Source organism: Fopius arisanus, unplaced genomic scaffold (assembly GCF_000806365.1).
Source record: "Fopius arisanus strain USDA-PBARC FA_bdor unplaced genomic scaffold, ASM80636v1 scaffold00079, whole genome shotgun sequence".
Classification (NCBI taxonomy): Eukaryota; Metazoa; Arthropoda; class Insecta; order Hymenoptera; family Braconidae; genus Fopius; species Fopius arisanus.
The window spans coordinates 523,771-537,376 of NW_011887818.1; the positions used below are offsets into that span (position 1 = coordinate 523,771).

The 13,606-nt window shown below is 39.2% G+C and overlaps 2 protein-coding genes across 4 annotated transcripts in view; both read left to right on the forward strand.

Moving 5' to 3' along the window:
• LOC105270172 (uncharacterized) overlaps positions 1 to 13,606 on the forward strand; it is a 58,494-nt gene that overhangs the window by 35,493 nt on the left and 9,395 nt on the right. The window contains exon 1 of one of the 3 annotated variants that reach the window (XM_011310932.1): positions 13,164 to 13,601. The exons of the other annotated variants lie outside the window; for them this stretch is intronic. Within the exon in view, the coding sequence (XP_011309234.1) occupies positions 13,468 to 13,601 (134 nt within the window). The 5' untranslated portion in view covers positions 13,164 to 13,467. Of the gene's footprint in view, positions 1 to 13,163; positions 13,602 to 13,606 lie in introns of those variants that run through there. 3 annotated transcript variants of the gene reach the window in all.
• On the forward strand, positions 2,172 to 12,306 carry Pits (Protein interacting with Ttk69 and Sin3A). The gene is made up of 4 exons (XM_011310937.1): positions 2,172 to 3,613; positions 8,787 to 9,125; positions 9,238 to 9,485; positions 10,022 to 12,306. The coding sequence occupies exons 1-4, from the start codon at positions 2,845 to 2,847 to the stop codon at positions 10,157 to 10,159; spliced, it is 1,494 nt and encodes a 497-aa protein (XP_011309239.1). The 5' UTR covers positions 2,172 to 2,844; the 3' UTR covers positions 10,160 to 12,306.

Here is a 13,606-nt window from a genome sequence, read left to right on the forward strand (position 1 = left end):
GGGTTTTTGGGTATGGGGTCGCTACAATTGCGACGTTTACGATTTATTTACGTCTGGAGGTGATAACAAATTTGTGGAAGGATGATTCGCGGAGAATTATCGCATCGCAATTTATCAGGAGTAATCTCCCTTCGTACATAAACTCACGTTACCGACTCGTGTTCGTGATGATGTCAGATCGTGATGTCAGTGCACAGAATGAAATTTATCGAATTAATATCTGAGACGGAGGGAAATCACTTCTCCGGAACGAAATAAAAGGCGTGAATGAGTAAAAAAAAACGTGCACCCTGGAGTAAGGCGGTCAACGACTGGCGACTGGATTGTAAATACATTGCGTAACGCGTATTAAAATCATACGAGAGACTGAACATAGTGAAATCGAGCCGACGAGGTACAAAGTGTCGTCTGTTGGGTGCCCCATGCTTATGATTGTAATAATAGTTGAGTAGAGAGAGGGAGATAAAAAATCCGATACGTCAATAGGTGGGTTACCTGGGTATTATCATGCGCGTGGTACCACGATAAGGATTTTAACAGTCGTTTTGGTATTTATCGGAATATATTTCATAGTGCATTGCTTGGTAGATAGCCTTCATAAATTCTCGGATTTAATGATTGTTTTTAGAGGTCCATGTTAAGCCATTTTTTACGAATCGCCCGACCCTGAGTTGAAGGAGAGATTGAAATTTCGAAGAAATCGGTGTAGGATTTGATTTAGAGAATAAATTAGGGATTTTATTCTTGTGAGTTGTATTCATTGTTTAACTAAAAATTGCCAACTATTGTGATTACAAAAAAAAACACGGAAAATTTCATTAGAGAGTTACGCAGTATGCGAATATCTGCAATGATCGAATAAATGAAAATTTTTCATGTGAAATTACTCCTCCATCATTTAAATCCTAAAAATCTTTGAAATTTCCCTCACAACGTGGCGAAAAGCTCTGGTTGAAAAATGAGGTCATTCAAAAAAAGAACAGAATAGCAGAACATTTATGGCACGAATTTTAAAAACAGCACTTTTCTTTACTGGGTTTCGATGACTGTTTATCGTTATTACGCAGGTATTAATGTGTGCTGGTTTTTATGCCTATCAGACGTATAAATGGGCCTTATGCCTAATAATAAGATTACTGGACCTTTTTGGTGTAGTAGTGGGGAAATGTTTAGTTCTTATGAATAAATCAGTAGTGTATAAACTTTGGCTAACCAAATGAACAAGACATTCCCAGTTCGTAATCACTGTGTTTTTCTCCCATGTCCGGTGAGTGCTTACAATAATTTCAAACTTAAAAAATTATGTCTAAAGATTTGGCTGGATTGGTTATCCAGCCTTGACGCCTTGACGTCATTTTTTGTAAAACTGCAATTGTTCGAGTAACGAATGATTTTTGTGTGAGATCAGTAAATAACTTGTTGCGCAGTATCTGTTTTTGATGAAATGAAATTCTAAAATTCTACTTTATCCAAATTAAGATATTTTTCTATCAGCATAAAATTCCTCATCACGGACACTGAAAAAAAAATATGTTTGTGCCAAGAACATGATAATCCTAACATCTTTTTGATATTCTTACCATAATAAAACATCAGATCAGGCATTGCCAAGTGTTGCAAATCCCTTTTCAAGCATGAGAATTACATTGAACTACGAGACTATCATGCAATAACTGGCCTTGAATGAATTTCAGTAACAGTTATGAACAGTTTGAATGATCCCAAATGATTTGATCGGCAAAAATGCAGAATTTGAAAAATTTTGAAAATCTGAAAAACTATGAATGGGATTTCACCAAGGTTATATACAGGTTAATAATAAAATTGTTTAACATGTAATGTGTAATTCAAATGGGAGTTTGGAGTATGTGAAAAGGATTGCCCTAAAGAAATACGTTTCAATAAGTTATTTGTTTTAATGTGTGAAGAATAGCAATTAGTGTGATAAATATGTAGTTTTCAAAGTGGAACTGTAGGGGCATAGACCGTCGGACTTTTTTTCCCTTTTCTCTCATACACATATATATTATATTATATATATATAATATAATATATAATATAATATAATATCATGCACGCGGCGGCGATATAAAGGGAAGGAACCACCACCTATATTAACAGACTGGTTCTCCATCGTTGCGCATGCGCCTAGTGAAAATGTGACGTCGCACATTGTGACGCCACGAACGCCCATTGGCCCCTCATTTTGCTGAACGTTATACATCCGAGTCCCGACGTTACGCCGGGGCTAAAGAGGGAAGGGGCTCTCCACGGATACCCCGTAGCCCGTGCCCCCTAAGCCAGTCTTACCGCCGCAATCCGCATTCTCGAGCGTTCCGCGTTCGTCATCGCTCGTCCTTTTTCCCACATTCGCTTTTGCCTTTAAACAAAAGATATAAAATTAAATAAGAAAAAAAGCCTCCAATACTTGGCCGCCATCGCAGTCCGATGCACAAAGTATCTCCAAACAATTGAAGTGATAACCAAAGTTATTATTATTTTGTCCACTTGCCAATTCACTCATTGATCCTCGTAATTGCCGATTTTACTGTGACCCCACCCTTCGCCGACACACCGCCTTCAGCGGGAAGCGGTTTGTTTTTTCGTGCTCGTGTCGTGCCTCACGGAGTAAATAAAAAGGAGAAAAGCGAATAAAATCAGTGCGTCTCCTTTGGTCTCAGTTGAACCGATCGTCAACTCGATCGTCGATTTTAATCTGCGATGAAGCGATAGAGGATATAATCGTGTCCTTGTGTTTGTGATTGAAACAGTATTGAGGGCCGATTGAGAGTGAACAGTGTTGTGTTGTGCTGTGTAGTGAGGCTTAATCGTGTTTATATCAAGATGCTGGGAAAACGCACTCACTGTTATTTGTGCGATTTGCCGCGCATGCCGTGGGCCATTATAATGGATTTTTCAGAGCCAGTTTGTCGTGGCTGTGTGAATTACGAGGGGGCTGACAGGATAGATATTGTACTGGAGTCGGCGAAACAGCTGAAGAAGGCCCATGGCTTTCAGGACTCTAGGCCATCGGCTTCCAAGGGATACAGAGCAACGGGACATTCTGAGCACAATGGTGGTACTAATATCGATGTACTACCAATACAGAATGCCGGACAGACTCACTCTAGGCATCACAATATCGCTAATTACTCGCAACTACATCATCGTAACTCGATAACGGAATTTAATTCGTCAACGAGACAACAGGCACAGCAACAATTGGCAGCAGCGGCTAGACAGCACGACGAACCACACGATATTGTTAAGCACGACTTGGTTAAGCACGAGATGGTCAAGCACGAGATGCATAATGGCATTAGGAATACCAATGTAAGGTTAACTAATGCACAAATTGCTGCTGCACACCATATTACCTTGAATCATACCAGAGGAACGCCGCTCAAACGTGGAATATCGACAATTGATGAGGATGAACATCCTGAGAAGAAATTCTCTATGGATGAACAGCATCCCAGTAGGCCACCCTTGACTAGGGGCGACTCCTTGCCTGCTGTCAGTCTTGCTGTTAGTTATGTTCAGGACAGGAGCAAGGATAAACATCCTGTCAGGGCACCCAGCTTCGAGACTGCTACCACCTTTAAACCCAATGGTGAGTGATTCGCTCTTTTCTTTTTTTTTAACGGGATTTTAGGTGAGTCCCTGGGATAGGTCAGTTCAGTCTTTAGGCGAAGAGAAGTGGTTTATCGTGATCGAATGAGAGATGGAATTAGGTATCTCAATCATATGCATCATGTGAGACGGTTTTTCATTCAATTGACATTCAAAACACTACTCAGAAATTTTGTTATTTTGTTATCTGCCTTGGATTTAAATATTTTCCTCGAAAATCTAGCTATATCGACTGGGTACTCTTTAATTTTTAGCTTCTGATTTCATTTTGAAGGGCGGGGGAGGGGGTCTCAAGGGCTTTATCTTTTAAATTTAATTAGCTATAAAAAAAAGTCTAATCATATTTCTCTTTAGTCTACTGTTTCTGAGATGAACCGGTGATTCCGAATAATGTCGAATATTTAGCTCATATTACACGTTTCATGATTTCTCATGATTCATGAGGTACGAACTATATTATAATACTAGAGAATTTTATTCGATTGCCACTTCGACTAATGGTATCCGGGGGAAAAACAACAGTGTGTGACGTCTTGTAACGTCACGAGCGGTATATTTAGAGCAATGAATGAGTTCCGTTGTCTTCTCGATATGAATCTCTCAGAAGTAGTCTGTCTTTCTTCCACATCTCACTTCAGGTATGGTCGGTGTCAGTGCTACTCCCTATTCTCCCCTATTCTATTCGTCGAAGGTTTATTATTATCCGAGTTTTGGGCGATATCTGGAATTATCGATAAGTGGAATCGATTTGGCCTTTCATTGGGCTCTGGTTTATCCAGTTTATTAATTTTCCTCCTACACGTGTGGTACGATCGATCTAGTTCTGGTTATTTCTGTGCATAAACCAGTGTTATGAATATTTTTTGTCATTTACCCTCGTCTATTCGACACTTTCTGTTGACACGTGCAGCCTCAGCTCGAAGGATGTTAAGGATTTTTCCTCAAAACCCCAAGTATTTTTAAAAATCAATTCTGCTCAAATGAGAAATCAAAGATGTCACCTTCATTCGAATAATGTTCTATTTCATCAGTTAGAGTTTTCGTGAAGAAATTCTTATTTTGAAAATATTTTGCAAGTGAATATCTAATTTTTGTTTTAACATGCGAGAAGTTAGTCTTCTATGTTTAATATCAACCAAATAAATTCTAAAATTTTATTTGAATATGGAAGACTCAGTTTTTGAAAATGGTCGGAAGTTTGAAAAATTTCGTCAAACTTATTTGCCGTCAAGAGGCCTGATTTTCAGTGTTTACTGGGGAGAATTCAAGTTGTTATCAAACAACGCTGGAAATAATCCCAATGTCATTCACCAACAAACTATTTCCCATAGGAACTTTAACTCCCGACCTTTTCAACGGCATAAAATCCGACGGGGTAGAATCTAGGGACAGAACCCGTTACTTGGGGTGGACATTAACAAAAGGATAGAAAGGGATCCCCAAAGGGCACGGTTTCCAGGTCGATCGACAAACCGCCGTTACCTCCATTATTACCAGATCCACCCCCAGCTCTTTTGCCTGGGGAATAAATCATGGATAAACCTCGACTTCTTGATGATTTTACAGTTTATGATCATTACTTGCGGCTCAGAAACAACAAGAGACGGTTAGAAAAAGGGAAGAGAGTTTGGATTTTCGTGCATGTTTCCGGTCGAAAATAGACTCCTTCGAGAAACTGGCAAGGATACGAGGCGACTGAAATAAAACTCCCGGAATAAAAAAGAGTGCCACGATAAGTCCACACCTCGGTATCTTTAATATTACCTCTACTCGTCGAGTTTCATTTCTACTACGCAAAAACCGTATTTCCTCCCGTTGGTTATGCCCCATCTCTTTCTATTCGTCATCCAAGTTTCTCCCGGCCGAGATTATGCAGAAACACGCGTAGAATTTATAATGAATTCCATCATCGCGAATGTTTCAGACAAATACAGATTCAACGGATTTATCAGCGTGTGCAAGAGAGATAACGGGAAAAACTGATACACGAGACAAAAAGACCACTCAGAGATATGTTATTCACGGGCATTGCACGTGTCTCTTGGTATCTCGTAACCACCGCGTTATCAGCATGTCTTCGTAAAGTTCTACATATTGCATGCAACTGTGACGTAACAGAAATAAAGAAATCACTCGGCGACGTGGATTAACACCAAAAACTGCCAAGTTACGAAATATTTGTTTTGCTCGTAACTAGCTAATAAAAGCTCAGCGAAAAAATATGCAATGGAATCTAGAAAATTATATTCACAAAGAAATCACGTGTTTCGCATTTATTCCAGAGGTGACTCATCCTTTGGAAAAAAAAGCCTCGGGCTGAATCAACAAATATCCGTTAATCCTTTTGCAAGTTGTTTCGCTTACTTCTAAGCTTTTAATTAATGCGATTTCGAGTCTCGACGATTTCAAGGGGATGATTCCAGAAAATTCTGTAGTTTTTTAAGAAGTATTCTAGAAAATTCCAAGTTCCGCGAATTCTAGAAAAATTCTGAGAAATACCCATTATCCAAGCGAATTCTTTATAAGTCTTTGAAGCCCATTAGTTCCTGAATACCAAGGACTGCTTTCTCTATTCAAACAAAATCTACCATCCCCAAACATCCAACCAAATATCCAATATTATGATACTCCAAATACAACAACTCTCAGGGTATCTCTCTATAAAACAACAGATTTACAAAATATTGTATTTGACGCGGAACCGATCAAATATGTCAATTAAAATCACATTTATTCAATGTCACGTCCATTGACATCCCCACTCCATTCAATGATCTGCCGAAACGAAGAATTGAAAAACGCATGATTTCGTCGTTGTACCACCGATTGGCGGTTTATTGGGCAGTGAAAATGGCGCTTGTCAGCCTCGGAATTGCGTCGCTAGGTGTCGGGATTGGGCGGATTGTGAATTCTAGAGGGGGGATGAACCGCGAGCAGAAATAATGTTTTATCGCACCAGCATGTTTCCTATACATGTACCTTGTCCTCTTACTTCTCCACCACCCGCCGCTGTTACCGCCGCAGCCGCCCCTCATCACCACCCTCTACAGATGCTCTGCCTCTCTCCGTTGCTCCGACCTGTGCTACGTCATCGGTACGAGCTGTACGTACTCACTCGATACTTTCGAAACAAGGCCACAAGTCGCGAGACGCAACGGCCGATGACTAAGCCCGTTCTCGTGTTTTCCCCACCTACCGCCCCACCAAAGTTTCCCTTCATTCTATAGCCCCCCCTCTACCGCCCGTTGGCCCCTCATCCCTCACGCGGCCATGAGGCGTGTGCCTTCCGACGTTTCACCACCTCTCGGTGGGTCCGGGAGTTTGTTTGTACACGCGAGGAAAAGGTATCTGTAGCGGATTCGCAATGGAAAAGTACTGGTCATATGTCCCAGCAGATTGCGTGTCTCCATACTTTATTTTCTCCTGATTTTATGATTTTTTTTTCCTTTTTTCACTGGTGCTTGTTGACTGGACTACTGACTGACTGACACTCGACCGGTTCCCAAGTTTCAGGGGATTAACGGGGGATTTTTTCTGGGATTCATTCATCCCGGCCGCGGGGGATGCTGGCTAGTGAATTTTAAGCCCCCGAGGAATGTTGGGCAAGATCGAAATGGGTTTTTGAGATTTCCGAGATTATTGCAGTTTTTAAGGTACATAGTCACAGAAATTAGAATTTCCCACAGGTTATGTGATATGGAAATGAAATTTCTACCGTTGATGAAAATTGCAGTCTACAGGGATTACTGCAGAGGAAATTATCGAAAATCGGCGAAATTCGGTCAATGATTTGGGGATTTAGTGAGGGTTCAATTGAATTTAGCACGCCATTTTTGCATTAAATTTAAAGGTATCTAAAAACTTTCGGTATTGAAATTTATTTGTTGGTCATGACGGAAATCGGACGAAACACAAGTCCTCATAAATAATCTGTATTTAAATGAATCCCAAACAACTTGAAGGTGGTTAGGTTTTGTGAAATGACCTTTCAACGGTAGACCTGTATTTTTGAGATAATTCAGCTGTTAGACTGATTTTTTCAAACGAATATGTCAGATGTGGATGTTTTCACGTAAAATCTCTACTAAATTCGTAAAATTTCTCGGTTGCAGTTTTCCCACAATTTCAAGAAACCCAAATCCAAAAATTTGAAAATACCGCAAGCCGCTTCTCTACGAAATTTTTTCCGTGTGCGATTTTTTTTTTATACGTCATGGCTTTTCCCCCAATATATCAATTAATTTTTTATGCTTCCTCTGTTCATTCGTTAACGGTTGAGGCGTCGTCACGACATGGCATGAATGCCAAATGGGGCAGTGGTCGACCTTCGATTAGTGACGCCACGTGGAGAATTCGTAAAAACCTTTGATTTAGTCTGCAATGCATTGTTAATTTCCGACCATCTCTCTCGATCATAGCAAAACGTGATTTAGGCACTCACATGGACAACCACGTAAATATTATACCGTCGTATTTATCCATGGGTTGGGATATCAAACCGAATATTTAACATTCCCTCATGAGCCTAGACAACACGTATGAAATGATTAAGTGTCCACACGTCTGGAATTGACGTTATGAATTTCTATAAGCTCGTGAGGTAGTCGTCGGCTGAGTGATTCATGATTTTTACACTTTCACTCATCTTAAGATTCGCTAGGAATATCCCGTCATATTCAACCAATTAATTTTCTTGATTCGGAAGGAAAATTCCAGAGCTTCTTGGTTGATAGCGAAAGATGAAAAGAACTCTTTTGATGCAAAAAAAAATTATGGCAGCGATTTTGGTAGAAGCATATAAACAACTTTTTCCTTATTCATGAATATTATGGAAAATATATTCATATTCAAACTGACAATTCATGCACTGAAAGGCTAAGAAATAAAAACAGCAGCGCAAATGTAAAATCTGCCATGCCGACTTAGCTATACTGTAGGTTATTGAAATACTATCTCTGGGATCTAAGAGAAATAGTGAAGCATTCCACAGAATCTTTTTTTTAGAGTGCACTGAGAGCAATAGTGTGTAGATATTTCTACAAAACTCGAATTGGGTACAAGTTGGCTACTTTTACCGCCTCGTTAATGAATTATTTTTCCATCCTTCAGATCTTGGATAAATATTCTCAAATAATTGATGCTTTTCATTGTAGGTGGTTACGTAGGCCCCTCAATTCCCCTGGCACCAACCAGTGTGGCTACAAATGGTGGTGGATCACCACTTCGTCCAAGAACAAGTCCACCACCGCCACCTCCACCACCACAGGAGGCAGGGGGTGGAGGACAGCAAGGGACTCATCATCAGGGTGGCACGGGTGGTCCCTCACCTATGGCTGCATTAATGTCTGTTGCTGATACCCTTACGTCTCCTGAACCCGTACCACAGTCATCCAATAATCCCAGTCCCACCAGCAGGAGTCCACCAACAACTGCAACAACTGCACAGCAGAGAAGTGTCTCCAGGGGTTCACAACACAGTCCTAATGGTTCTGGTGAGGCTCCATTAATCTCAACATCATTTATTCACTGGTGTTACTGATAATTACTTCATTCAACATGATACTTATTTATCGAATGAATAATTGACATTTTGTAATTATTCAGGCTCAGGGAGGAGACCTAGTGGTGGAGCGAGACAGCACGTGTCATCGACAACTGTGATGACATCTTCAGAGGGAGCAACGGGGGCCCAACCAGCTGGTGCTGAACCTGTGTCCAATGCCCTCAAATGCACCCTTTGTCAAGGTCGTCTTGAGGATACCCACTTTGTTCAGTGCCCTAGTGTTCCCCATCATAAGTTCTGCTTCCCATGCAGTCGGGATAGTATTAAGAGACAGGGAGCTGGTTCAGAGGTAAGGAGTCTAATTCAGTTCTCCCACTGTATCAATCAGTTCTTTATTTCATTAATTTTTTTTTTGCTATTGGTCGAATCAACATAAATAATTTAGCAACTAAGTTATAAAATGAGATAATTGGAATTTGCAAATGTTAGTTATTATCAATTCATATCGAAAATTTGAGGACTTGAGAAAGAAATATTAAACGATTCTCTGTACCTATCTAAATTTTGGGTTACATGATCTTTTCGTTCTTCCCCTACAATCAATATCTTCGAGGTTTCACTGATATTCAAAGAAAATGTTAAATTGAACTTATCATGAGATCTTTTGGTGGAAATTTAATCGACGGCAAGAGAGTCCTTTAATGTTTATCCGTTGATTAGAAAAAAAATGCTATGATAACTGATTGTTATTATAAATAGCATTATAATAATTTTTTGAAATTACATGGCCATAAATATTTCATTCAGAAACAAATAGCCCATGCATTAGGAAGAATATATGAAAAATGCAGGAAAAGAAAACAATTATCCATTTGTTTTCTTCAGGTCTACTGTCCAAGTGGTGAAAAGTGCCCTCTGGCCGACAGCCAGGTGCCCTGGGCCTTCATGCAGAATGAAATAGCAACTATCCTCGCCGAGGACGCTGCAACTGGTCTCAAAGCCAAGAAGGAGCGAGAAACTTAAGGGAATGAGCACTTGTACAATTGGTTGAGGCTCAAATTAAGAATATTATATATCACATAAACTTGTGAGATAACTTGTCCCGTTCTCGAGGGGAGAAAAAATTGGATCGAACTTTGATCCAAGGGGACCTCTGTTTTGGTGGAATAACCGTGAAGGACCACCGAGCATTGGGTCTGGAAAACGAAAAAAAAAATTTTAACATGAAAATTAAATGTAGAGGAGGACTCAGGAGCAGCACCGAAGACGTGAAATTGATTTTGGAGGAATTTTCAGACAAGTTTTGTTGATTGGAAAAATTTAAGGGGTCGTAGATTGTTTGTGACTGGCTTTGAGCAGTAGTCTTCGGTAATTTTTAAGACGGTGGCATTTCTACACGACTCGTAATATCCCAGTCGCTAGTGAAATTATAAAAAAAAACGTTGGAGAAGCAAAATCTGTATTTGTTTGGGTTCTTTTCTTGTTAGTTGCATTTTGAGTTGACATTTTCTTGAGGAGCAGTTGACGGAGGCCGTTTCGATGATTTCGTGATCAGGGGATTTTTATGAGGGCTTGATCGCCTGCAATTGCGTTTTTATGATCTGGGATTTATTATATTTTTTAAGGTGTTCATCTTGACCAGGTGGCACTTTATAAAAATAATATCATAATAGCGGCGATTTAACTCTCCAGTTTGCGGGCAATCGGAGCCAATTTTTCAATTTTTTTTACGTACATCTGCTTAACGTCTAACGTTTTTTTTTTCTGGAATTATTAAGTTCGATTTAATGACGAGGGAAGAAATTTTACCTGAAAGGAGAGCAGATTTATTTTGTACATTGTGTATATGTGTACATATTTGACATTTATCGAATAGGAGACAGAAAATGAAGAGAAATGATTCCTCGTAGGTTATGGAGGGATGGCGTTTGAATGTACAAAACTAAATGGTTTTGATCTTTCATTTTTCTCCATTTGTTGACGTGTGATTTTATTTATCAAAAAAATAATTACAAGATTTTTATCGCGCGAGGAAAAATGATCAATATCGATTTGTTCAATTGTCTCGTGTTTTTGTTGTAGACAGGACAATGACACTGTGGAATTATTTTATGATTGGATGTGAAATGGTTGGCGACAATTTCCCAGTAGGAATTACGTCGTTGTGATAAATACGAGATAATTGTGAGTCTGCTGGGGGGAATACACAGACAGTGGGGAAAAAAATGAAACATTAACAGATTGAGGATTTTTCGTTGAAACACTACTAGTGAGAATTTTTCGCTGCCGCCCAGGGTTTTCTATTTCAATGCTGGCGTGAAGAGTGAATGTGCGCGAATATTGATAAGACGAGTGATAAAAAAAATGTAACTGTACGAAACGCAAGAGTGATTGCAGTTAACGATAAGTCAGTGATAAATGACTGTACGATAAACCCTGGTATGGAGGGGTGAGCCCATCTTTTCTTTTGTATATATTTGTACAAAAAAAAATCGAAAACAACAAAACACGTTTAGATATGTATTGATAATGTAAGTGACATCAAACTAGAATGGTTCAGTAATTGTACTACGATGTAATAAAACGAGAGGAGTAAATTTCACGTTTTCTCACATTGATTTGATAAAATGAAAGGCTTTTTTTTTTGAATTTCTGGAAAACTTGTCCTAGCGGACGAGGAGTCTTTCACCGATTCCGATTGTTCAATGTTCCATTTTTTAGTTTCAATGGAAGAGATTTTTAAATATTGTGTCTGCGATTTTCAATAAATTATTCACTTCCTCGGCGTTTCATTGCATTAGTTTGAAAGCCATAAAAACTACAATTGCCAATTACATTACAATTGTCTCTGTTTCCAATCTCAATACAAAAACTAATAACATACGAATCTTAACTCCATTACGAGGTAAAAAGTATTCTCATAGAACAATGCAAGCGTTTTTCTATAACCTTTAATAAAAAAAAACATGCAAAAGGAGGATAAATAACTAGAAATTGAGGATAAGACGATTCCGACGAGTGACTCGTCCAGTAAAAAATGTAATAGCGGATAAAAAAAAAGTTTTTTTTTTCTAGTGTATCATATCTTGGAACGTGTAACAATGTACTGTCTATCGTATGTATGCAACAAACAAAAAAGTAAAAACGAAAATATATGTGTTGATGTGTAATATCGAGATTTGCTCATTGACATTATCCTGCTCCCGAGGAAAAACTGGAAGATCGATGGAACACTGGATATTACTATTGGTGGCAAGTGGGGTTGGAGCAGTGGCGAGATGAAGGGGGTAAAAAAATCAATGTCAGCGCGATGTGGCCAACTGGGGAGACCGGAGGGGAATCCCACTGGCAATATTGATCCGTTGGGGTCCAGACGGCTTGGAAACACGCGGATGCTGCTGGGGATTCTGATGGATTATTCAGACGACCTCCAATATTTTAGAATGAATTTAAATCGGTTCAGGAAAAATGTCAATGGCAGTCGGCTAAATAGAATTTCGTGTACATGAAGGTTACAAATTGGGTGGGAGGACAGCTGGGGCCCAAGTCATTGGAGGTCAGTGGCATTATTAACTCTCATCCTTAATGAGGATCGATCATTTGTGGGAGACGTGTCTGGCATTAATAATAAACAGAGGCACCTCTTTTCCAGGAACGGATACTTTTTTAAGTCAGTGAAGCCGATTTTTTAAAGGCTCGGGCTAATTGTATCGTCATTACGAATGACATTCAAATTAGAAGTAGAATTTAATGGAAAAATTCTGATGAAAATCATAAAATATGAATTCATTTTATTAGCAATTAAAAAAATTACTAATTCAGTTAATTTTTATGACAATTAGCTTTAACAAAATAAATAAACGTAAGTAAACACATGTGCATGAAAAAATGTTGAGAAAATAATAAAGAGGGTAATATAATAATTAATGAAACTAACAAAAACTGCAGTTTAGGGAAAATAAAAAAATTAGCAGACATTAGCATTCTTAATGAAAAAAATAATAATAATTGTAGTTCCTTCCAGGAATATAATTGCACTGTGAAAATAGAGTGTGCGAAATTAATCTGACAAGGTGATTAAGTGACATGGAAAGTGAGAATGAGAAACGAAATGGGGGAGATACGTGACGCGATCCCCTTTAACTAGTTGTGAAATTGGACGGTGAGGTAGGCGGGTCTCGTTAAAGCGACGAGTATCGATTTTCACGTGCATTCTTGGTGTATTCTGACTTGGACGACCCCGGTTGACTGCTGATACGCTCTGGGAACATTTTTCGATAATTTTTCCTGGGGGGTGTCAGGGGTTATTGATTGTTAGATTCGGTTAGACGATGGGATTTGGAGAGTTATGGCAACAGCTGTCTATCCTCTTTAAGAATCGATATAACCAGCGTGTGGTACGACATACGTTACTGTCGGGGGTCAAGCGTGACGTAACACGCCATACAAAACTCTTCAGTATCCGGTAAC

Excerpts from the sequence above, each read along its gene's own strand:
- Pits (XM_011310937.1), top strand. The coding sequence starts at position 2,845 with ATGCTGGGAAAACGCACTCACTGTTATTTGTGCGATTTGCCGCGCATG. Across the intron at positions 9,126-9,237 it reads ACACAGTCCTAATGGTTCTG|GCTCAGGGAGGAGACCTAGT; the intron begins GTGAGGCTCCAT and ends GTAATTATTCAG. Across the intron at positions 9,486-10,021 it reads GACAGGGAGCTGGTTCAGAG|GTCTACTGTCCAAGTGGTGA; the intron begins GTAAGGAGTCTA and ends TGTTTTCTTCAG.